This window comes from Bos javanicus, chromosome 17 (genome assembly GCF_032452875.1).
Source record: "Bos javanicus breed banteng chromosome 17, ARS-OSU_banteng_1.0, whole genome shotgun sequence".
NCBI lineage: Eukaryota > Metazoa > Chordata > Mammalia > Artiodactyla > Bovidae > Bos > Bos javanicus.
The window spans coordinates 64,237,111-64,259,604 of record NC_083884.1 but is presented as its reverse complement, the minus strand read 5'-3'; the positions used below and the strand labels follow the sequence as shown (position 1 = coordinate 64,259,604).

The following is a 22,494-nucleotide window of genomic DNA, read 5'->3' as shown; positions in this document are numbered from 1 at the left end:
AACCATTTGGTCCTGAGTGTGTTACATATATATGTATTTAGATTGAAATGTATAGTTTTTTTCCCCTTTCTGTTAATCACATTATAAGCATTTTGTCTCAGAATTCTTTAAAACCTCACTTTTTTTAAACTTTTAATTTTGTATTGGGGTATAGCCAATTAACAATGTTGTGTTAGCTTCAGGTGGGCAACAAAAGGGACTCAGCCATACATGTACATGTATCCATTCTCCCCGGACTCCCCTCCCATCCAGGCTGCCACTTAACATTGAGCAGAGTTCCCTGTGCTCTACCGTAGGTCCTTGTTGTTAAACTCTCATTTTTATTGGCTGCAGGAGACCTCATTTCATGGATGTGCCCGACATTTTCCTTTTTAGCTGAGCAGGGAAGAAAGTCCCCACTGTGAGCAGAGAATTGGGCATCAGGGCTTGGAAGTTGCAGTGCGATAATTGTTCGTATGGTTGGTATTGTGAGGACAAGATGTAAGCCTTGAAGCTGCTGACTGCATAAAGGGTCAAGAATTTCTCTGTTGCTTTTTACATTTTTTTGAATCAAATTGCTGCTGCTTCTGTCTTTCACTCTTACCTTGTGTTGTTGTTCAGTCGCTCAGTCGTGTCTGACTCTGTGACCTCATGGACAGGCTTCCCTGTCCTTCACTCTTTCCCAGAGTTTGCTCAGACTCGTGTCCATTGAGTCGGTGATGCCATCCAACCATCTCATCTTCTGTCATCACTTACTTACTCATCTTCAAATATTTATAGAGCCTGTGAGTGTTGGGCATTGAAGACACAAGAGGGAATAAGACAGCCAAGATCTGTATTCCCAAAAGTGTTGCATTCTAGTAGTGAGAAGACAATAATAAGCAAGAGGTAAATACATTTGCTATAATGAAGGGCGCTGTGACAGTCAGAGTGATGAGAGACGTTGTTGACTTGGACCAGAGCACATTTGGGGCCAGACTGTTGTGTGTTGTGAAGGTGGTCCTATCCATTGGAGGATGTTCAGCTGCCCCTGGCACCTTACCTACAGGGTCCAGTAGCCCCTCTTCCCCACTCATGACAACCATACGTGTCTCCCAGCATTGTCCAGTGCCCCTTCTGGGGCAAATCATTCCTGGTTGAGAATCGTTGGGCCAATGGGGATGAAAGTGGGAGGATTATGATGTGTTTTAGAGGTGGAATCGACAGGTCTCACGGGTAGATTGGATCTGGGGAAGTGAGGTGAGATCAAGGGGCATCTAGAGTTCTCTTGGGCTGTGATGAGTTTAGGGTGCCTGCTGGACCCGCAGTGGAGATGCCAAGCCAGCATGCGAATGTGCTGCTCGGGGGTTGAGCAGAGGGGCGGGTGAAAGGCCTGGGGCTGAGGGCCGCTTTCCTGAGTGCAAAGGAGGGGGCACAGATGAACTGGCATCCCAGCACCCAGTGGGAGAGTCCGGGAAGCATACTGAGTCAGATTTTGAGGTTGTAGCCTGTGTCCAATTTTTTAAGATAACCAGAGTAAACAGCCCCCATTGTCCCAGTGAGAGCATCCAAAAGAAGTTTCCTGGGCAAGCAGAGAATACATGATTTTAGGGAATTCCCTGGCAGTCCAGTGGTTAGAACTCAGTGCTTTCATTGCTGGGAACCGGGTCCAGTCCCTGGATGAGGAACTACAAATCCCACAGGTTGTGCCACATGGCTAATTTAAAAAAAAAAAGATAAACTAAAGTCTGTGTAGTATTCATTCTGTCAGTTTGGCTGTACACAACACTGTACACGAATGATAGAAAGTAACATAGTGGTTTTAAAAATGCTGCAGTTTTCCTGCTCTCAGTCTACAGAAGGTCTCCGTTTGTGCCCCTCACGTTCGTGTATTGGTCCTGGAGCCACATGCTGCCCCTCTGACACGGCTTCCAGACCACGGCGTCCCTGTTTCTGTCCAAGCTGCTCAGGAGGCAGCCGCGGTGAATTGGTACATCATGCTGTAAATGAGTATGTTTGCCCTGTAGAAGTACACCTGTCATCTCTGCAGTGTTAACTACTTATCCCGTTTCTTTTTTTTAAGCTGAGTTTTAATAGTTGACATGCAGCATTATCTTCGTTTCAAGTGCGCAGCATAATCATTTGGTATTTGTACACGTTGCAAAATGATCCACACAGGCTAGTTAACATTTGTCACCATACATTGTTAAAAAAATTTTTTTTCTTTTTTTTTTTTCCTGTGATAAGGACTTTCAAGATCCACCCTCTTGGCAGCTTTCAAAACTGCAGTATATATATTGTTAACTGTGGTCCCCATGCTGTACTTTACATCCCCATGGTTTATTTATTTTATAACTTGGAGTATGTCCTTCTTTAAAAATATGTTTTATTTACTTATTTGGCTGTGCCAGGCCTTAGCTGTGGCATGCAGGATCTTTAGTTGTGACACGTGGGATCTAGTTCCCTGACCAGGGATTGACCCAGGGCGCCTGCACTGGGAGCACGGAGTCCTAGCCATGGACCCCCAGGGAAGTTTGTCGTTTTTGATCCTCTTCCCCCATTTTCTTACCTTCCCCCGACCGCCCGCCCCCTTCCCCAGCAACCACTCATCTGTTCTGTGTCTGTTTGTTTTTAGTTCTCACATATAAATGAGATCATACAGTACAGTTGTCCTCAGGGTCCATCCTTGTTGTTACAGGTGGCAAGATGACCGTCCTTTTTTTATGACTGAATAGTATTCCTGTGTGTGTGTGTGTGTGTACACACTGATGGATACTTAGGTTGTGTCCTTACCTTGGCTATTGTAAACAATGCTCCTGTGAACATGGGGATGCATGTGTCTTTCCAAATCAGTGTTTTTGTTTTCTTCCAATGAATGAATATGCAGAAGTAGAATTGTTGGAATCATACGGTAATTGTATTTTCTTTTTTTTTTTTTGAGGAATCTCCATACTGATTTCCATGATGACTGCACCAATTTACAGTCCCACCAACGGTGCACAAGGGTTCTCTTTTCTCCACATCCTCACCAGCACTGTTAGTTCTTGTCTTTTTGAAGATAGCCGTGCTGACAGGTGTAAGGTGATCTCTTACCGTGGTTTGGTTTGCATTTCCCTGATGACGAGTAACGTTGAGCACCTTGACGTGTGCCTGTTTGTATGTCTTTTCCGGAAAAATGTGCTCAGATCCTCTGACCGCTTTTTAAGCAGATGGCTTGGGGGTTTTTTTGGTGTGTTTCATGAGTTCTTCATATAATTTGGATATTAACCCCTGATCAGGTATATGATTACAAGTATTTTCTTCCATCCCTTAGATTGCCTTTTCATTTTGTGGACGATTCTTTTGCTGTGCAGAAGCTTTTTAGTTTGCTCTAGTCCCACCTGCTGATTTTTATTTTCATTGGCTTTGTTTTTTTCTGAGACCCTTGTCAAGCAACTTATATGATTTCTTCTAGAAGTTTCATGGTTTCAGATCTTATATTCAATTCTTTAATCCATTTTGAGTTTATTTTTGTGTACGGTATAAGATCGTAGTCTAGTTTCATTCTTTCGCCCATGGTGAATTTTTGTATGATGCTTCAAAGTATCTCTGCAGTGGTCGTTCACTGCTTTCCCGTTTCTAAGAGATAGAATAATAGAAGTGGATGAGACAAAGCGCTGCTCAATGTGGATAAGCCTACAAGATATTTTAAAACAGGGATCAGCAGACTATGGCGCATGGGCCAAATCAGCTCACGCTTTTGTAAGTAAAGTTTTGTTGGAACACAGCTACATCCGTTTCTTTACCTATTGCCTGTGGCTGCTTCTGTTCTGCGATAGTAGCGTTGAGTAGTTTTGACGGAGACTGGTCCAGACTAAAAATCTAAAACTGCTCTCTGGCCTTTTCCACAAAAAAATTGCTAATCCCTGAAATAAAACATAAACACTGAGGGGGCGTCCCTGGTGGTCCAGTGGTTAAGACTTCACCTTGCAGTGCAGGGGTGTGGGCTCAGTCCTGGTTGGGCAGCTAAGATCCCAAGTGCCTCATGGCCAAAAAACCGAAACATACAATGGAAGCAGTGTTGTAATAAATTCGTTACTTTTCAAATGGTCCACATCAAAAAATCTTAAAAAAGAAAAACATAAACTTTGAGTCAGGTAAATCTGGGTTCTATTCTTGGGTCTGACACTTACTGGCTGTGTGATTTGGGGCCAATTACTCAATCTCTCTGGGCTTCAGTTCCCTGCCTTATAAAAGGGCAATATGGGTTTCACAAGGTAAAAGGAAGTAGTGCCTGAGTATTCAGAATGGTATCTGATACATAGTAACTAAGCACCCATTGACTCTTAGCTGCTCTTATCATTGTTCTCATGGGCAACATTGTTCTCATGATGCTTTTCTTTGTAATGGCATTTTCTTTCTGTCACACGGATTGATAAGTTTAAGCGTTTTGCTTTCCTGGAGTGGAGGAGAAATAAGGGACCAGGTGGAGCCCCACCTGAAGCTTCGGTTTCTGTCTCCTTTTTCAGGTCTCACTTACCTCGATGACCTGCTGCCCAAACTGTGGGCATTTATCTGTGAGCTGGGGCCCCACGGAGGGCTGAAGCTCTTCTTGGAGTGCCTCAACAATGACACGGAGGAGTCTAAGCAGCTTCTGGCCATGCTGATGCTGTTCTGTGACTGTTCCCGGCACCTCATCACGTAGGTTGACCACTGTGGGGCTGAGTTCCTTTCCCCGAACGTGGAGTGGAGAGACCCAACTACAGTGTCAGCAAGGAAGCCATTGCTGAGGGATTACCTCGAGCATTTGGACCCATCGTTAAAAGGGGCAGACAAGACGTTTAACAAAGTGGGGGGCTTGTAGTAGACAGCATTTGTTAGCTCCCATCCTCTACAGGAGAGCCAGGCCACTACCGCTCGATGTGGGCTTTGGGGGCCCTGGAGCTGGGTTCAGGCCACACCTTGGCTACTTACTCACTGGGCTAAGTAGTTACTCGGAAAAATTCCAGAGCCAGGGTGCAGAAGGTGGCCCAGCCACTGGCTGAGACACCCTGGGCCAGGGAGGAAGGGCCTCCGCCTCTCTGGGCCCGTTTCCTGAGCTCTAGTTGGGAACTCGTAGCGCCTCTTGGCTGTGTGGCAAGGCAAGGGAGATCAGTGTTCAGCATAGTCTCGGCACAGGAAGAGGTCAGGATGTGCTGGCGGTTCTTGTCAAGCTCACCCTGGGCAAGTTGCTCAACCTCTCTGAGCCTCGGGTTCCTCAACAGTAGAATGGAAAACAGTATTACCAATCGGATAGGGAGTGAATGAGGCAAGGAATGTCAAGGAGTTAGTACGGTGCCTGGCACGGCAGGAAATTAACAAATGTGAGCCCCCTGCCCTTCCTTTTTCTTTAAGCGTATGTGTCTACTTGAGTATTTGGTATTTTTTTTTAATTTCACTTTTTCCACAAAAGATTAGTAAAGAATTGTAAAGATGGAATGGACCTCAGGCAATTGCACACAGGTCTAGGAGGCGTTGGCAGATGGGTATTAGGGACACGTAGGTGGCGGGTTGGGTAAGAGTCACGTAGGGAGGGCTCAGAGAGCAGTTAGAGGTGAGAGCAGGGGTCTGCGGCTGCCGGTGAGAGACCCTTAATTGCCAGGCCAAGGGTGACCCAGGAGTGAGCCAAACCGTTAAGTGAGACTAGAGCAACTCCCAGGACATTTTTAGCTAGAACTGCATCATAAGGCTCATTTATTCATATGGTCTTTCAAACATTTATTCGTTCACCTTCAGATACTTGCCAGGTACCTACTAAGCGCCCCTAGTGTTTGCCACAGACGCAGAGTAAGAGTCTACTACTTCCGTCCATAGACTCGTAGTCAGGATTCCTTGGTAATTCAAACATGAGTCGTGATCAAGTGTCACAGTCAGGTCCTTAGGAATATGGAAAGTATGGAGTAGAGCGTGTTGTATCTTTCCTTTCTCAGTTGTATCTTCAACTTTCTACTACAGACAATTTCAAATCAATCTAAAGTGGAAAGAATAGTATGAACCTTCATGTACCATATCAGTCACCAACTTCAACAGTTACCAACTCACGGCCACTCTTGCTTCGTCTCTACCCCCAAGCCAGTCTCCCACAGACCATCTTATCTGTAAAGTTTATTGACAAGTTAGAGCCTATTTCTTAACATTGTTTTGTCCAATGTAAGGTATAGATCTCTCCTTTTTCAGTGGGGAACTGTGAGTAACTTTCTGTCTAATTTAGGATCCTCGATGACATTGAAGTTTATGAAGAACAGATTTCATTCAAACTGGAAGAGCTGGTCACCATCTCCTCTTTTCTGAACTCCTTTGTGTTTAAGATGATCTGGGATGGAATCGTAGGTAAAGTAAAGATGTCAGCCCTCTTTCACTTGACGCTCCACCCGGGGAGTCCAGAGTCTAGAACCACAGTTGATTCCTAGCCTTGTCCATCAGAGTTAATTTAAAAAATACACCTCCATTCATGTAATTAGAAGTTTTATTTCTCCAGTCTCTGTGATCCCTTAACATAGCAGTGTGGTTGTGGAAGTCTTAGCCTACCAGGAAGCCTTCAGGATTTACATGTGTATGTAGGATTATTGTTGTTGTTTAGTCACCAAGTTGTGTCCAGCTCTTTGTGACCCCCATAGACTAGCCTGCCAGGCTCCTCCGTCCCAGACAAGGATACTGGAGTGGGTAGCCATTCTCTTCTCCAGAGGATCTTCCCAACCGAAGGATTGAACCCACGTCTGCTGCGTTGCAGGCCAATTCTTTACCACTGTGCCACCATTATTCATGATTAATTTTGCCCTGAATCTCCTTTTGATTCTTTGAGTTGATCTCCATGAAGATAAAACATGCGCCTGCTCACACTTAAGTTAGAGTGTACTTTGATTAAAAGGTCCTTTAGATGACATCCAAGTGGGGAAACAGCATGCGTGATTGTGTCTGAGCGATTCCCGGGTCCCCACAGTTCCTTAGAGTGTACGCATGGAGCCTCTTAATCCTCTTGGTTCCATGTCACGTTCAGCTTGAGGGAGATGACGTCCTTGCTGGGACTCAAGGAGACGGAAGGAGACAGAGCTGTCTTCCCACCCACTCCAGTCCTGAGCAGCTCTCAGACCGTAGCTCTCCCCATTATTCACCCCACAGAGAACGCCAAGGGCGAGACCCTGGAGTTGTTCCAGTCCGTCCATGGGTGGCTGATGGTGCTGTACGAGCGGGACTGCCGGCGGCGCTTCGCACCTGAGGACCACTGGCTGCGAAAGTGAGCGCCGGGTTTGTGGTGGGGGCAGGTTACGGAGGCCGGGGTCCCTCCATTACACTGGTCACCTGAGTGCTCAGCACACCGTGTTTTAGGGCCAAGAGAACTTGGTCCTTCATCTTTATCCCGTCCTTTCATCTGCATATGTCCCTGTAAAGCACCTGTCAGGACAGGCCACCGCCCAGTCGCTTCTGTTAGGACCCGTTACACTCAGCGTGATGAGAGCTCATTTATGGCCGCAGAGCCAGATCACGTTTAGCAGATACTTCATATGCAAACTGGAAAGAAACGGGTTCTTTTCAGCCCAATTAAGCAACAGGTTATGATCATTAAAGGGCAATTTTTTTCTGGCAGGATTAGTGGGATAAAAAAACCCATAGCTGGGTTCGTTAGGGGGTGGGGTGGAGGAAATCCTCTTGCAACAACTAAAAGTAAGATCATGTCTACCTTTTTTTTTTTTTTTTAATCGAGCAGATCAGCTCTCACATAATTCTACAAGTTGTACCACTAGAGTAGTAACTGGTAGACTTTTCTGTAAAGGGCCACACAGTAGGTAATTTAGGCTTTGCACGCCAATGTCTGTTGCCCCTACTGAATGCTGCCATCGTAGTTCAGAAGCAGCCGGAGAGAGTACATGAAGCCTGGGCATGACCACGTTCCGTGAAAGCTTGATTTATAAAAAGTGGGCAGCAGGCTGGATTTGGCCCATTGGCCGTAGCTGGCCAACCTTGTCTGGAGGATGGTATTCATGCTCTTTATCCCAAACCCGTGTCTTTGCTCTTCAGGGATCTCAAACCCAGCGTGCTCTTCCAGGAACTTGACAAGGACAGAAAGCGGGCCCAGCTGATCCTGCAGTACATCCCACACGTCATTCCTCACAAAAACGTAAGTTGCCCTCGAAGCCAGGCTCCTCCCACCACCGTAGGTCCTGGCTGTTCATTTTCGTCCCAGCAATGGTCAGACATGAATAAAAGCAATCGTTCCGTCAACGCAGGTGCCAGTGGGTATTCACTGTGTGCCAGGCACCATGCCAAGTGCTGGGAGATACAGTGTGAACTGGCCATTCAGGTCTTATGGTGTGGATGCTGCAGGAGCCCAGGGCAGGGTCTCGGGAGGGGGCGCCACGGGCAGAAGTGGACAGTGCTCACAGGCCCAGGGTAAGGGAGACTTCGGGGCCAGTGGAGGGCCAGGTGGAATCCAGAGCTGGAGCCAAGGAGGTCTGTAGGAGCTGGAGCAGGAAGAGCCTGGGGAACCAAGAGCAGCAAAGAGCCATTGGAGAGTTTTTAGCTCTGGAGGCACCTGGTCAAAGTTCTTCTTAGGAAGCTTCCTTCTGCCCGTAGCGTGGAGGACTGGCGAGAGGCAGATGTCATGGTAGCCTGGCCTGGACTCAGGCTGGGGCCCTGGGAATAGAAAGACAAGGATGTCAAGAGATTTTGAAGGAGGCCCTGGAGAATGATGACATTCGGGGGGACGAGTGGAGGAATTCAGAGGATGCTCAGGCTTCTGGCTTGGGTGAGAGGGAGCTGTTCTCGGAGGTGGTGTACAGACGAGGGCGGGGCTGGGCGATTGGGGAGCAGGGGACGGGTCTGCGACTCCTCAGTGCCAGCAGACATGGGGCTCTGGAGCTAGAAGAGGACTGGGCTGGAGGTGGGCTCAACACACGGATGACATGCACAGCTCCTCACTGCATTCGTGGACGAGGATAAGGTGGTCAGGGAGCCAGAGGGCCCTGAAGCCCGGGGGTGAAGAGCAGCCCCCCTTCCCAGGAGGTGGTTTTGGCCGCTCCTTTTTCTGTCACAACCGTACTTATTTACTTCCGAGAGCTCACAGAATGATCAAGTAAAGTGTGTTAGCCTCCCCTCGTGTCTAGTTATCCATTATTACCACTAATGTTGTTGTTCTTACAATGTTTTTATTTAACCATGCTCTTGACTTTGGGGAGATTTCCATTTTTCAAAAAAACAGCTATGGTTGGAGCTGTTATTTATACATTCTGCTGACATGATTTGAGTGTGCTATTATAGGGTGGGGTCAAAGGTTATGTGCTCCTAAGGGAGCCTGTCAGAATCTTGAGAATGCAAGAGGCTTCTTTTTATTTATTTTTAATTTTTTTAACTTTTTATTTTCTGTTGGAATATAGCTGACTAACCACGTTGTGAGAGTTTCAGGTGGACAGCAAAGGGACTTAGCCATACCTATCCACGTATACATTGTCCCCAGAGGGTTCTTTTTTAAATGATGCTTGAGAAATATTACTCTGGGACTGCAGTGTGCTTGAGGACACAGAGAAGGCAGATAGAAAGGTCAGGGGCTTTTATACAGTAGGATCATTGAAAATTTTTTCTGCTGGTGAAAAAAATTCTGTGAAATGTGTTTTTAAATTCACGCTATTGATTTCCTCTAGAGCAGGCACGGTTATATAAAGCAGCCTCTGTAACTCGTGCTGCCGTTGGGTTTTTACGGTGAATTATTGGCTGAACATGGAGAATGATTTTCGCCCAGAGTATTCTTAGCCAGGCGCTGGCTGCAGCCAGACCACTCCTTCGGGACCCTTTCTCCCCTGGCACGGATTCAGCTATCTCTGTAATCCCCAGGAGCGAGCAGAGGACTGTTCACTCTTCTCAAAAGGCACTTCCCTCCCTTAGTGCACATCAGAGCGTCCCGTTCTGGGGGCCTCTCCCACGCTTAACTTTCGTTCATTTTGCACAGCGTGTTTTCTGGGATCCTCCACTGTTGACCCCATTTCTGGTCTCACCTTTGCTCATTTCAGAGAGTTCTCCTGTTCCGAAACATGGTGACCAAGGAGAAGGAGAAACTGGGGCTTGTGGAAACCAGCTCGGCCTCCCCTCACGTCACCCACATCACCATCCGCCGGTCCCGGATGCTGGAGGTGAGGAGCTTGTCGCTGAGTGTGCTCAGCCGCGGGGTTTCTATTTCCAGTGGATGACCCCTGAACGGCTCACAGAATGACCGCTGCTTGACCTGATGACCCTGAAGCCGAGGCTCTGGGAGCAGGAGACGCCCATTCGTCCTGCCAGATAGCCTGAGGACTGCTTAATTAGACATGGCCTCCGTGCTGGAGACCCCTGCACAGCGATTCCCTCCCTTTCCCCCAGGAAGTGAGAACAGCCTCACCTCTACAGCGAGGACAGACAGGCTCAGGTCTGTGCTGATTCCATTGTCCCAGCAGGCACTCTGTCCCAACACCCAGCCATGAGTGTGGAAGCTGGAGTGCTGGGCGTTAAGTTGCTGAGCTGTCCTGGGAAACCCATCACAGGACCACAAGTTCTTTGTGGACATAAACTTAGGAAGTGCACGTGAAGTGGCCCACCTTCGCCAGACCTAGCGTCCAGGGTTCCCACCACACAGCAACTTAATGTGACTCAAAAATAGGTGCCTGTCCTCGGAAGACTCGCCTCCCTACATCAGGAAGTTGTCCTTGTATGTTTTGTTGGAACAAGACCCTGGAACGTGACCATCACGAATGCAGGCACCTGCAGTGTCTGCATCACGCCTGCCAGCCGCTCCCCCGGGTTGTGCAGTGCACAGCCTGCCCATCTGTGCTGCTGCGCGGGTGGTGACTGAGCCCCGTGTCCCCGCTCCCAGGAGCGGCTCGGCCTGTTGACTTGCCCACGTTTGCTCTTTGGACTTCCACCCACTGCACTCTGGCCACAGTTCCTCGTCAGCACGTTCTGCAGGACAGTAGTACAGTCACGGGACCCCAGGTCAGCACGGGGCCACGGTGCCAGCCGCCCGCGCCAGGCGTCCGCGGCCGCCCTTCTCCCCTCGTGTTTGCACCCCTGCCTCAGGCCGTGTGCACCTTGTTTGCCCCTCCTAGGGAACTTGCTTGAGTTTTCTTACCACTGGTGATGGACACTGACGTCTGATGGGGAGAGACAGCTGTGGTAAAAAGACGATTTTGACAGTCTCAAAAGCAGGGATAAGAAGTATAAGTCCCCTCAGGGGCCCTGCCAGTCACAGGGACGAGTCACACTGGCTGACAGTGTCTCAGTGCAGAGACATTTTGGTTTTTTGCTAAACAGATAGAAATATTATCCCCTTCGCCTGCTCTTTCTTGGACTGACCCCACGAGTGCCTGGATGAGTAACAGCTGACAACCAGCCTCAGCGTTGGGGTGCAGGAAAGGGTTGGCAGGGAGAGAACACGCACCCCTGAAGGAGGCCGCCTGCATGTTGCCTTGTGGGGGTTCGGGCTCCATAACGCTCTGACTTTTTAAGAGAAGACTCAAAATTTAGGGTTTTGAAGCCCACAGATCCTTGTGTTGTGAACTAGTCGGTCTTTGTAAACCATCTGGAAGGTCGGCAGTCTTCCGGGGACCTTTCTGCCCACTAAACTCAACCTGTGAGCCACCAGAGTGTTCAGCCTCTGCTTCAACTCAGGGGAGAAAAACCCGATAGTGTTGTAGGAACTCGATTCTCCAGGGACCTTTCTACCCACTAAACTCAACCTGCGGGCCACCAGAGAGTTCAGCCTCTGCTTCAGCTCAAGGGAGAGAAAGCCCGATAGTGTTGTAGGAACTCGATTCTTCAGCACTTTCTTCTTTGGGCCTGGATGCAACCTCTCCTGTCAGACTCCTCCATCCTGCCGCCCATCATGCCCACTCTGACATGGCCAGCATGACAGGGCGTCTGGGTGGTGGAAGCTGGTGTCTCCCGAGGGTGACAGACTCCCCGCCACCCGCCTCAGATGTCCTGGGAGAGTCGCCCGCTTACCCCAGGCCTGCTCGTCTCAGCACATTCCCCAGGGGCATCAAAGAAGGGAGGTCCGTCAGGATTTTAGGCAAAGTCCATTTTCGTCTTTTAAGCTCCTCTGGGATAGATCATGTCATTAAGTTGAACCCTGGTGTTCGTATTGAACTAGGAAGGGGAAAGGGTCATTGACTCAGTTATCTCAGTTCTCAAGACTCAGTGGTTTGGGTCAGTAGAACTCCAGAGCCCAGTGACCTTTGCTTGGTTTGGACACAAGAGGGCATCAGCAAGCTGATACTCAACCGCTGATCTCCTGGGCTTTTATTCTGTCCCCTTTTTTACGGTTTGTACTGAAGGTGGGGCTTGTGTAGGAGGTTTCCAGTTAATGGTCTGAAGTCCTGCAGGAAGGCCTCCCCTCACAGGGGTGAACAGGGGCCAGGTGCCAGCGTTTCAGAACCAGAAGGAACCTTAGACACACCCTCGTCCGCCAGCAGAGGCCAGACTGAGGCCGGAGGAGCCCAGCGACAGCGCTGGCCGTCGGTGACAGCTCTGGGCGTGGACGCCGTGCTCCTGGCCCCCGCCTCGCCTCCCCGCTCAGGGCACAGATGGACTCTCGAGAGAGGGCAGTGGGGGCAGTAGGAGGCGTGGCAGAGGAGGCAGTGAATGCCTCTCTGCAGTATTTCAGAAGGAGGCTCATGTGGGGCTGGTCCCTCAAAATTGAGATTTGAGTCCAGCAAACATTCCTGGCGCGCCGGCCGTGAGCTTGACCCCGTGCTAAGGGCTTTCACATGGACCCTCTTGTTCCGTCTGTGTGACACTAACATAGCTCCTAAGTCTCTCTGAGTTAGGCAGGCATTGTTTGGTGCAGGGTGGAGAACCTGCATTTCCTGCAGGACCTGTTAGGATTCTCTCCCCATCCCCTACTCAGCGCCAAGATCATTATCTTACATTTAGGCAGAGTGACTTAAAAGCCCTGGCAGCTGCATGATGACTTCCTGTTTTTCTCTTCTTTTCATCCAACTTAATGGTTTTCACATTTCATAGGCATAAAAAGTCCTTTTCAGGACCATGCACTCAAAATCGAGTTCTTGTTCCTTCAGGGGACTTCAGAGGTAATTTTTCTTCCTTGCTCGCTCACTTTGGAGCCTATCTCCTGAGTAAGACGGGGGGCCCTCGTGACCCTGTCCTTGGGGGTGCCATGCATGAGAGGACAGACGTGGCAGCTGATTTGTAACCTGTTCTGGGACAGTTCTGAAGACACGGGTTTGTCCCTGGTTAAGCTGTGGGGCTTCTCACGCCAGGCCAAAGGACTACCCCTGGGCCCTGTCCTGTCCCAAGCACTGTTTTTTAGAGTCACCGCTCTGAAGTGAAAGCCTAAGCAACTTGCCCGTCAGTGCCCACATGCACGGAATCCATTCAATGACAGGATCAGGCAGCAGGAAGACCTCAGCTGATCAGAACCAAGAGAGAAACTGAGCGTGGTGATTTATCTAGCAGAACACTGATGTCACATCCTAGGTTCCGAACAGGGATACGTGCCCGATGGCTCCGTCTCGGGCGTGGACTGCAAGCCGGAGGTGCTGAGGTTTCTCTTCCCCTGCCCTCCCCTAGGCCCAGCATCACCCCTGCACCCATCTCCCCACTTCCCACCAGCCCTCGGCTTTGCTTCCAAAAGAAAATCTTCCTAAGACAGAAAGCCAGCCGTGTCACTCTCTGCCTCAACCCTTCTGTGGCTCCGCAGTGCCCTCGGGTTCTAACCTAAACTTCTCAGCAGGACTCACAGCCTCTCCTGATCTGGGCAGAGGTACCAGGAGTTGAGCGGTGAGGGACTTCTTTTATTCACCTCCCGGAATTCATCTTGTCTTTGCCTCTCTCATCCTGATGACCGAGAGCTTGTCGCCACGCGTCTGGTCCAGTTTGTCCACCTCACTGCTAGGCACCCTCCCGAGGGCGGTCTCCCTCCCGAGGGCGGTCTCCCCTTGCCCAGGAGTGGGAAAGCCACATCCCCAAGTGAGTTCCTCTTCTGCCAGGCTCTCCTCATGCCCCTGTGCTTCTTGACACGTTTAGTAATGACGCCTGGAGGGCTGCACTCGGGGGAGACGGAGCTTTGAGGAGTGAGCCCTGAATTACGCAGGGGGCCTTGGTTCCTGATGGACTGTAATTCTGCCCCTGCAGGACGGCTACGAGCAGCTCCGGCAGCTCTCGCAGCACGCCATGAAGGGCGTCATCCGCGTCAAGTTTGTCAACGACCTCGGGGTGGACGAGGCCGGGATTGATCAAGACGGTGTTTTCAAGGAGTTCTTGGAAGAGATAATCAAGAGAGTGTTCGACCCAGCGCTCAATCTATTCAAGGTATTTAAAGGGCGTGAGCACGCAATGGACGGCAGCCAGATTCAAGGTGACAGATGAAAAGTGGAGGCATTTCACCTCCCTGCCCCTCCCCATCCTTCTGCCTTGCAGACGACCAGTGGAGACGAGAGACTCTACCCTTCGCCCACGTCCTACATCCATGAGAATTACCTACAGCTCTTTGAGTTTGTGGGCAAGATGCTGGGGAAGGCGGTGTACGAGGTAAACATCTTAAGGACCATTGAGCTGAAATGGAAAATAAAATGTTGTAAGTACGGAGAGCTTCGTATATGTGGAGGTGACCAGACGCACGTAATGGCGATTACCCGTCATGAAGATCAAGTCAAGGACAGGGACAGGGACCAGCACCAGCCGTGTTCTTAGCAGTGAGGTGGTGGATGAGAGCTGGTTGTCGGTCGCTGTAGGTAGGAAATGAGCTGATACAGGTGAACGCCTCCTCTGGCAGGTCAGGGCTGCCAGCGTCACTGTTACCAGAAGGGAGGGTGTCTGAGCTTTGGCTCCTCGATGTCATGGATTTGGGGTGGTGTGGACTTCCCAGCCACCCTGGGAGCCCACCTGGCTCCTGGTCCGCCTCTCCTGAGACCCTCCTCCCCCCAGCCATCGGAACTGCCTCCAGGTGGTGCTGGGTCCCCAGCCCTTCTGGTCCTGCTCCCCAGGAAGGAAGTAAAGCCCCCGCTCCAGCCCATCACCGCCTGTCCTCGTGGCCTTGTCAGTGGACTCCAGAGGGGCAGGGGACCATTCCCTTCTCACCCCAGGGGCCGACCCCTGAGCCACACTCACATCCTACCCCTCACAGAGGCCAGGGAGGCCAGGACACCCTCCAGAGGCGTAGCCCGCTGCAGGCCCGGCTGAGAGAGGAGGCCACGTGGGCCAAAAATGCTGTCTCGAATAATACATCATTCCTGTGTAAACAGCCCATCCGTGGCCTCAGTCCCCGCCATGATGATGTCAGGGGCCCCGTCTGAGTCCAGGTCCCCTCCGGTCCTCCTCCTGCCTGACCCGGTTAGGTGGCCTTCTCTGTGCTTCCGTTTCCACGTCTGCAAAATGGTAACACTTCTCAGTTGATCCCCCTCTTTTTCTTTTTTTTACAAAACAAGCAAGCAAAATCCGAAGGCCCCTCCTGGTCGTTTGCCGTGTTTTTTTCCTTCGAATGTGTAGCTTTGACGAGACCCAGAAGCATCTGGGCCAGCTGAAGGCACGACTTCCTGGCTTTGTAAACGTCCTCCCCCACTTCCCAGGCCTAGTCTCTGCCTCCTCCCTCTCCAGCAGCAAGGACACCCCAGGCCCAGTGAGGAGCGGCCTGCGTTCACTCACTTGCCCCTCGTGATCCTCAGGACAGGGTGTCGCAAAGTCAGCCTGCCTCTCCCCTCTCCGTCTCCCTGGTCCGCACACTCCCAGTGTCTGCAGGGGCCTCCCAACCATTCCCCACAGGAAGTACAGATCCGCACGTCCCTGCCAGGAGCCCTCCCAGGCCTCGGGAGAGAATCCAGGCTCTGGGAGGCTCGTGAGCACTTCCCCGTCGGGCCCTCCTGCCTCCCTGGCCTCCCCGCTCACCCCCTCCCTCACACACCCTCCTGTGGCCAGACCTCATCGCAGCCCTGGAGCACACCTGCGGGCCTTGTACTCAGGGCCTCACACTCAGCTACCCTTCCTCCTGGAAGTGTTCCCCCACCCAGCTTGGTTAACCCTTGAAGCTGAGGCTCTGCTGGCACGCATTTACAGATGAGCAAGCTGGTGCCCCGTGACCTGGCAGCTGGGGTTTGATGCCTGAGCTGTGCGGCTGCAGAGCCGAGGCCCTCAACCACTGTGCCATGAGGTCCCCAGGAGGCGGTGTTGTAAGTGCTAGGGGGCATCATCGTCCAGAGCGAACATTTCGGCAGTGTTTAGAGGTGTTACTGGGGCCCTCGGAGCCCCCTCTGCAGCCCGAGCTGCCCTGATGAGGTCATAAGATGGGGTCCCGGGCAGCAGGTGGCAGCTCCCGCCTCCTCTCTGGCAGGGAATCGTGGTCGACGTGCCCTTCGCGTCCTTCTTCCTGAGCCAGCTGCTCGGGCACCACCACAGCGTCTTCTACAGCTCTGTGGATGAGCTGCCCTCTCTGGACTCGGAGTTCTACAAAAACCTCACATCCATCAAGGTCAGTGTGGAAGGCAGAATGGCCTGGCTGAGTGCCCGTAGGGACTCAGGGAAGGGATGCCCACAGGCAGGCTCCAGCTCTGCCCAGCTGTCATGGGAGGCATGGGATCACCTGCCATGGGGAAGTGGCCCACTCCCTAGTCGTGGCAGGCCCCTGTGTCCTGAGCACTTTCTCCCGAGACTGACGCTCACAGCCTCTTTCCTGCAGGGGATGAGGGGCCCCTTCCTCTGCTTCGAGTCTCATGGCAGCCACAGTGGTAGCCGTCCAAGCAGACGTCGTCAGAGGAGAGTGTTAAAGCCGTCAGGGATGTAGGACTCACCAGCCCCTACGTTGTCCCTTTCTCTGTTGCTTTAGCGGTACGATGGGGACATCGCTGACTTGGGCCTGACGCTGTCGTATGATGAGGATGTCATGGGTCAGGTACGTGGGCTTCTCTGGCCGGGCTTTCTGCTCCCTTCCTCCTTTGGCTCCCTGAGACCTGCCCTCAGTTCAGTTCAGTCACTCAGTCGTGTCCGACTCTTTGCGACCCCACGGACTGCAGCACACCAGGCTTCCCTGATCATCACCAACTCCCGGAGTTTACTCAAACTCATGTCCGTTGAGTCGGTGATGCCATCCAACCATCTCATCCTCTTGTCATCCCCTTCTCCTCCTTCCTTCAATCTTTCCCAGCATCATTCGTATCAGGTGGCCAAAGTATTGGAGTTTCAGTTTCAGCATCAGTCCTTCCAATGAATATTCAGGACTGATTTCCTTTAGTTTTGACTGGATTTCCTTTCTGTCCAAGGGACTCTCAAGAGTCTTCTTCAGCGCTATAGTTCAAAAGCATCAACTCTTCGGTGCTCAGCTTTCTTTATAGTGCAACTGCCACTTCCATACATGACTACTGGGAAAACCATCGCTTTGACTAGACGGACCTTTGTTGGCCAAGTAATGTCTCTGCTTTTTAATATGCTGTCTAGGTTGGTCATAGCTTTTCTTCTAAGGAGCAAGGCTGCAGTCACCATCTGCAGTGATTTTGGAGCCCAAGAAAATAAAGTTTCTCACTATTTCCATTGTTTCCCCCATCTATTTGCCATGAAGTGATGGGACCGGATGCCATGATCTTAGTCTTCTGAATGTTGAGTTTTAAGCCAGCTTTTTCGCTTTCCTCTTTCACTTTCATCAAGAGGCTCTTTAGTTCCTCTTCACTTTCTGCCATAAGGGTAGTTGGTGTCATCTGCATTATCTGAGGTTATTGGTATTTCTCCTGGCAATCTTGATTCCAGCTTGTGCTTCATCCAGCCTGGCATTTTGCATGATATACTCTGCAAAGAAGTTAAATAAGCAGGGTGACAGTATACAGCCTTTACATACTCCTTTCCCTATTTGGAACCAGTCTGTTGTTCCATGTTCTAACTGTTGCTTCTTGACCTGCGTACAGATTTTTCAGGAGGCAGGTCAGGTGATCTGGTATTCCCATCTCTTGAAGAATTTTCCACAGTTTGTTGTGATCTGCATATTCAGAGGCTTTTGTGTAGTCAGTAAAGTAGAAGTAGATGTTTTTCTGGAACTCTCTTGCTTTTTCGATGATCCAGGGGATGTTGGCAATTTAATCTCTGGTTCCTCTGCCTTTTCTAAATCCAGCTTGAACATTTGGAAGTTCTCGGTTCACATACTGTTGAAGCCTGGCTTGGAGAATTTCGAGCATTACTTTGCTAGTGTGTGAGATAAGTACAATTGTGCAGTAGTTTCAGCATTCTTTGGCATTGCCTTTCTTTGGGATTGGAATGACAACTAACCTTTTCCAGTCCTGTGGCCACTGCTGAGTTTTCCAAATTTGCTGGCATATTGAGTGCAGCACTTTCAGAGCATCATCTTTCAAGATTTGAAATAGCTCAACTGGAATTCCATCACCTCCACTAGCTCTGTTCATAGTGATGCTTTCTAAGGCCCACTTGACTTCGCATTCCAGGATGTCTGGCTCTAGGTGAGTGATCACACCATTGTGATTATCTGGGTTGTGAAGACTTTTTTGTACAGTTCTTCTGTGTATTCTTGTCACCTCTTCTTAATATCTTCTACTTTTGTTAGGTCCATACCATTTCTGTCTTTATTGTGCCCATCTTTGTATGAAATGTTCCTTGGTATCTCTAATTTTCTTGAAGAGATCTCTATAGTCTTTCCCATTCTATTATTTTCCTCTATTTCTTTGCATTGATCCCTGAGGAAGGCCTTATCTCTGCTTGCTATTCTTTGGAACTCTGCATTCAAATGGGTATATCTTTTTCTCCTTTGCCTTTAGCTTTTCTTTTCTCAGCTATTTATAAGGCCTCCTCAGACAGCCATTTTGCTTTTTTGCATTTCTTTTTTTTGGGGATGGTCTTGATCCACGTCTCCTGTACAGTGTCACGAACCTCCGTCTATAGTTCATCAGGCACTCTGTCTATCAGATCTAGTCCCTTAAATCTATTTCTCACTTTATTTAGGTCATACGTGAATGGTCTAGTGTTTTCCCTAGTTTGTTCAATTTAAGTCTGAATTTGGCAATAAGGAGTTCATGATCTGAGCCACAGTTAGCTCTCGGTCTTGAGACCTGCCCTACTCTGGTGTTTTCCCCAGGAGACCCACAGACTGGGGCTCTGTCTGTCTGTGCGTCCTTCTCCTCTGCCTGCCCAAGCCCCTCTCCCACACTGTCAGGCGGGAGGGCACTCGCCTCCCCTTGCCATGACCCAGCCTAGACCTGGTCCCCCACAGAGACCCTGCTCTACTTCCAGTGCGTTTTGGGGTTATTCTCGAGGGAACAGTGACTCCCGCTTTTTGTTACCATGGTGAGGATTAGCTGTTCCAAACGAAGGATCTGGACTGGGACGGGGCCGAAGCCACCCAACAGGAGGGACCTCTAACAGAATCCTGTCCTTGTTCCTTCTCGGCACGGACAGCAGAGCAGGGAAAAAAAGACCCTTGAAGTTACGGTGGCAGAGGAGCTCCCCGTAGACTCGCTCTGTCTTGCTTTCCCCCACAGGGCTCCCGGCCCCTCCAGTTGGATCCCTGGACCCCTGCACGAGCCCCAGTGTGCATGTGGTCTGAGGGCTGCCCTGGAGCTCGTAGTACGAGGCCAGCTTCCCAGGGCCTTAGCAGGGTCACTGCGTCTCCCTGGGCACACTTTGCTTAGCTCACAAGTGCCACTTGTCAAATGAGTCGTTGCTGGGACCAGTGTCATGCCATCGTATCTCCTAATAGCGCCGCTGTATTCCAGGGCATGGCCAGCATGCCTCCGTTTATTTACCCATCTTCTTATGCTCTTCACTAACATGTTCCCCTCCACGACACCCCAGAGCCTTAATCCACACGGGTGAACGAGGATGAGATGAGAAGGAGCCTTTCCTATTGATCAGGCAGGGCCTGCTTGTTGATATTTGAGCCCTGGCTTTCTGTGGAAATGATTGTTCCCACACATGACTCATCTTCCTCCTGGGATTATTATGGATGTCAGCGTCGCGCCTTTTGTCTTCGGGAAGTTGTATTTCCTCATTAGAAATCTCTTGAGTAATTGCTCCCCTTCCTCTCCTCCAGCTTGTTTGCCATGAACTGGTTCCTGGAGGGAAGACCATTCCTGTTACAAATGAAAATAAGTGAGTATGGCAATTAAGTTTTTAAGGTCACCACTTGAAAGGACTTCATTCTGGCTCTCCAGGCTTACTTTGATAATTTATTAAGATAGATTGAAGTAGAAAGAGGCCATAAATATCATAATGGAATTTACTGGTTACAGTTCATAGGCCGAAGTCGTATTAAATTCGATTTGCAGAATAAGAATTGACAATTTATTTTTTTGCAGTAGCACTTCTAAGGTCAGAGGCACCCAGGCAGCGGTGTTGCTAGGAATTTAATGACGGCTGTAGGTGCAGACAGATGGGTTCTGAGCCGTTTGGGTGTGTAGTCCTGAACCCAGAGGGCGCAGAGGTGGAAAGACTCCTCGAAGGAGCAGATCACTTTGGAACAAGGGTGTGTGGCCACGGTATAGAACGCTATTCTCAAAGACAGCAGCGATGAACTCAGATGCAGCAGACAGGGCCTCATCCTGGGAAGACCCCAGGGCGAGGCGGCCTTGGCCCAGAAAGCAGCCTTTTATGAGTCTGTCAGCAGTGGTCCCTCAGAGCAATGCCCCTCCAGGCATGTGTGCACCCAGCCCGTCCTCACCTAATTGATCGCAGGGCCCGGCACAGGGAGTCGCTGTTGGCCCTTCTATCAGTCCGCCACTCTCCTCCTGTCAGCAGGCTTAGCTGAGCGTCTGAACTGCTCATCTGAGCTTTGCTGTCTTCAGTGACGGGTGAGAGCTTAGCCCTGCCCGGTAAGTCACGGGGATCAGATGCGCGTCACAGCTGCTGTCCCGAGCATCACGTCCCTCTCGGGTCGGATCGGTTAGTCCCTGCGCTCGGGTAGCTTTTATTTATTTAGACTGTCAGTACAGCAGACTGAATTATCATCACGATTGATTGATTCTCGTCATGCAGTTTTGGCTCTTGGCCTCAGGGCCTTCGTGTGACAAAAGCTGAGAAAGATCAGGGACCACAGGGTGGGAGGAAGATACCTGGGGGTGTCAGACAGCAGGGTGGGTCCTGAGCCTGCCTGCCATGTGCCTGCAACCATCCCTCCAGAGGATTTCACAGAAGAGCACACGCAGAGTATCTTCTGGGATGTCTGTTGCCACAGAGGGCCTTAATAAATGAGAGCAGTGACCCCACCATCGTCACGTGTATCCCCCCTCAGGAGGGCCCTGTTTTGCCAGGCGTGGCACGGGGGTGATGGTCAGAGCTGTATGTCCAGCAGCCAGTGGAGGTGGGTTGATGCAGTCAGAGTGAGGTTCCTGTCCTGCCTAGAAACCTACGTGGAAGGTCATTTCACAAACTCTTCCCTGTTCTTAGCATAAAACCTCAGTAGGTTTTATGAGGGCAAGGGCATTCCGTTTTGCAGGCTCTTTAAAAGGCCTGGCATCACCAGGACCCACTTCTTCAGGGGGAGGCCTGATCTTGCACCTCCTGGGTGTTCGCCAAGAAAGTCTCGCAGGCTCCCTGCCTCTCTTTTGGAAAAAGGAAAACTGTCAATCACCAGCTTCAACGAGCCCATGAAAGGAGTAGCAGTGATAGAAAAAGTCATATTTAAGTGTATCACGTGCAGGCTTGCCAATGGAAGCTTTTTTCCTTAGTGTTTATTTGGGTTGCTGAGTAGGCTTTTCTCTAGTTGTGGCGCCTGGGAACTGCTGTCTAGTTGCAGTATACGCACTTTTCATTGCGGTGGCTTCTCCTGTTACAGAGCACAGGCTTTAGGCGCGCTGGCTTTAGTAGTGGCGGCACATGGGCTCAGCAGTTGTGGCGCAGGGGCTTAGTTGCCCCAAGGCATGTGGGATCCTCCCAGATCAGGGATCGAACCCACGTCTCCTACATTGGCCGGTGTATTCTTTACCACTGAGCCACCAGGGAAGCCTCTGGAAGCTTTTTTAAAACAGGAACATTTCCAAGGTCAGTAACTCAGATCTGTGCATCATGGGGTAAACAGATTTATTTGGACTGTACAGATTTGGAATGTTGAGAGTTGCCCCTGGGCTGGGCTCACGGTCTTCCGCCTCTGAGTATATGGTTTGCTAAGAAATCGGCCGTGCTGGCAAGCCTGTAGGAGCGGCTGTCCCCTGGCCTGAGGCGTTGCGTTGTGTCGTGAGCTGCACCTGCCGCTAGGAACCCTTGCTGGTGCTCCGACTTCTCCCTAAGCCTAATCGTCAGCCAGCTGCGTGTGGTTAAAACTTTCCGCAGCCCTGCCTTCTCATGGCCTGGACTCTGTCCAGTCTAGGAAGATTTTGACCGAAGTTTCTTTTCTTTTCTTATTTTATTTATTTGGCTCCACCAGGTCTTAGTTGTGGCACGCGGGATCTTCTGTTGCAGATACGGTATCTAGTTCCCTGACCAGGGATTGAATCCTGGCCCCCTGCACTGGGAGCTTGGAGTCTTGGCCACTGGAGCACCATGGACATCCCCTAAAGTTTCAGCATGAAACAGTTTTTCTCTGGAGAACTGAATAGTATCTTAAATGGTTTATGT

The 22,494-nt window shown here is 50.4% G+C and overlaps 1 protein-coding gene across 7 annotated transcripts in view; it reads left to right on the top strand.

The window, feature by feature from the left end:
* UBE3B (ubiquitin protein ligase E3B) overlaps window positions 1–22,494 on the top strand; it is a 46,654-nt gene that overhangs the window by 18,452 nt on the left and 5,708 nt on the right. For all 7 annotated transcript variants that reach the window (XM_061385101.1, XM_061385098.1, XM_061385104.1 and 4 more), the window contains 10 exons: window positions 4,467–4,638; window positions 6,188–6,306; window positions 7,096–7,210; window positions 7,993–8,092; window positions 9,978–10,097; window positions 14,092–14,268; window positions 14,377–14,487; window positions 16,283–16,420; window positions 16,775–16,840; window positions 19,976–20,034. In XM_061385101.1, coding sequence (XP_061241085.1) covers window positions 4,467–4,638; window positions 6,188–6,306; window positions 7,096–7,210; window positions 7,993–8,092; window positions 9,978–10,097; window positions 14,092–14,268; window positions 14,377–14,487; window positions 16,283–16,420; window positions 16,775–16,840; window positions 19,976–20,034 — 1,177 coding nt within the window. The remainder of the gene's footprint in view (window positions 1–4,466; window positions 4,639–6,187; window positions 6,307–7,095; window positions 7,211–7,992; window positions 8,093–9,977; window positions 10,098–14,091; window positions 14,269–14,376; window positions 14,488–16,282; window positions 16,421–16,774; window positions 16,841–19,975; window positions 20,035–22,494) is intronic.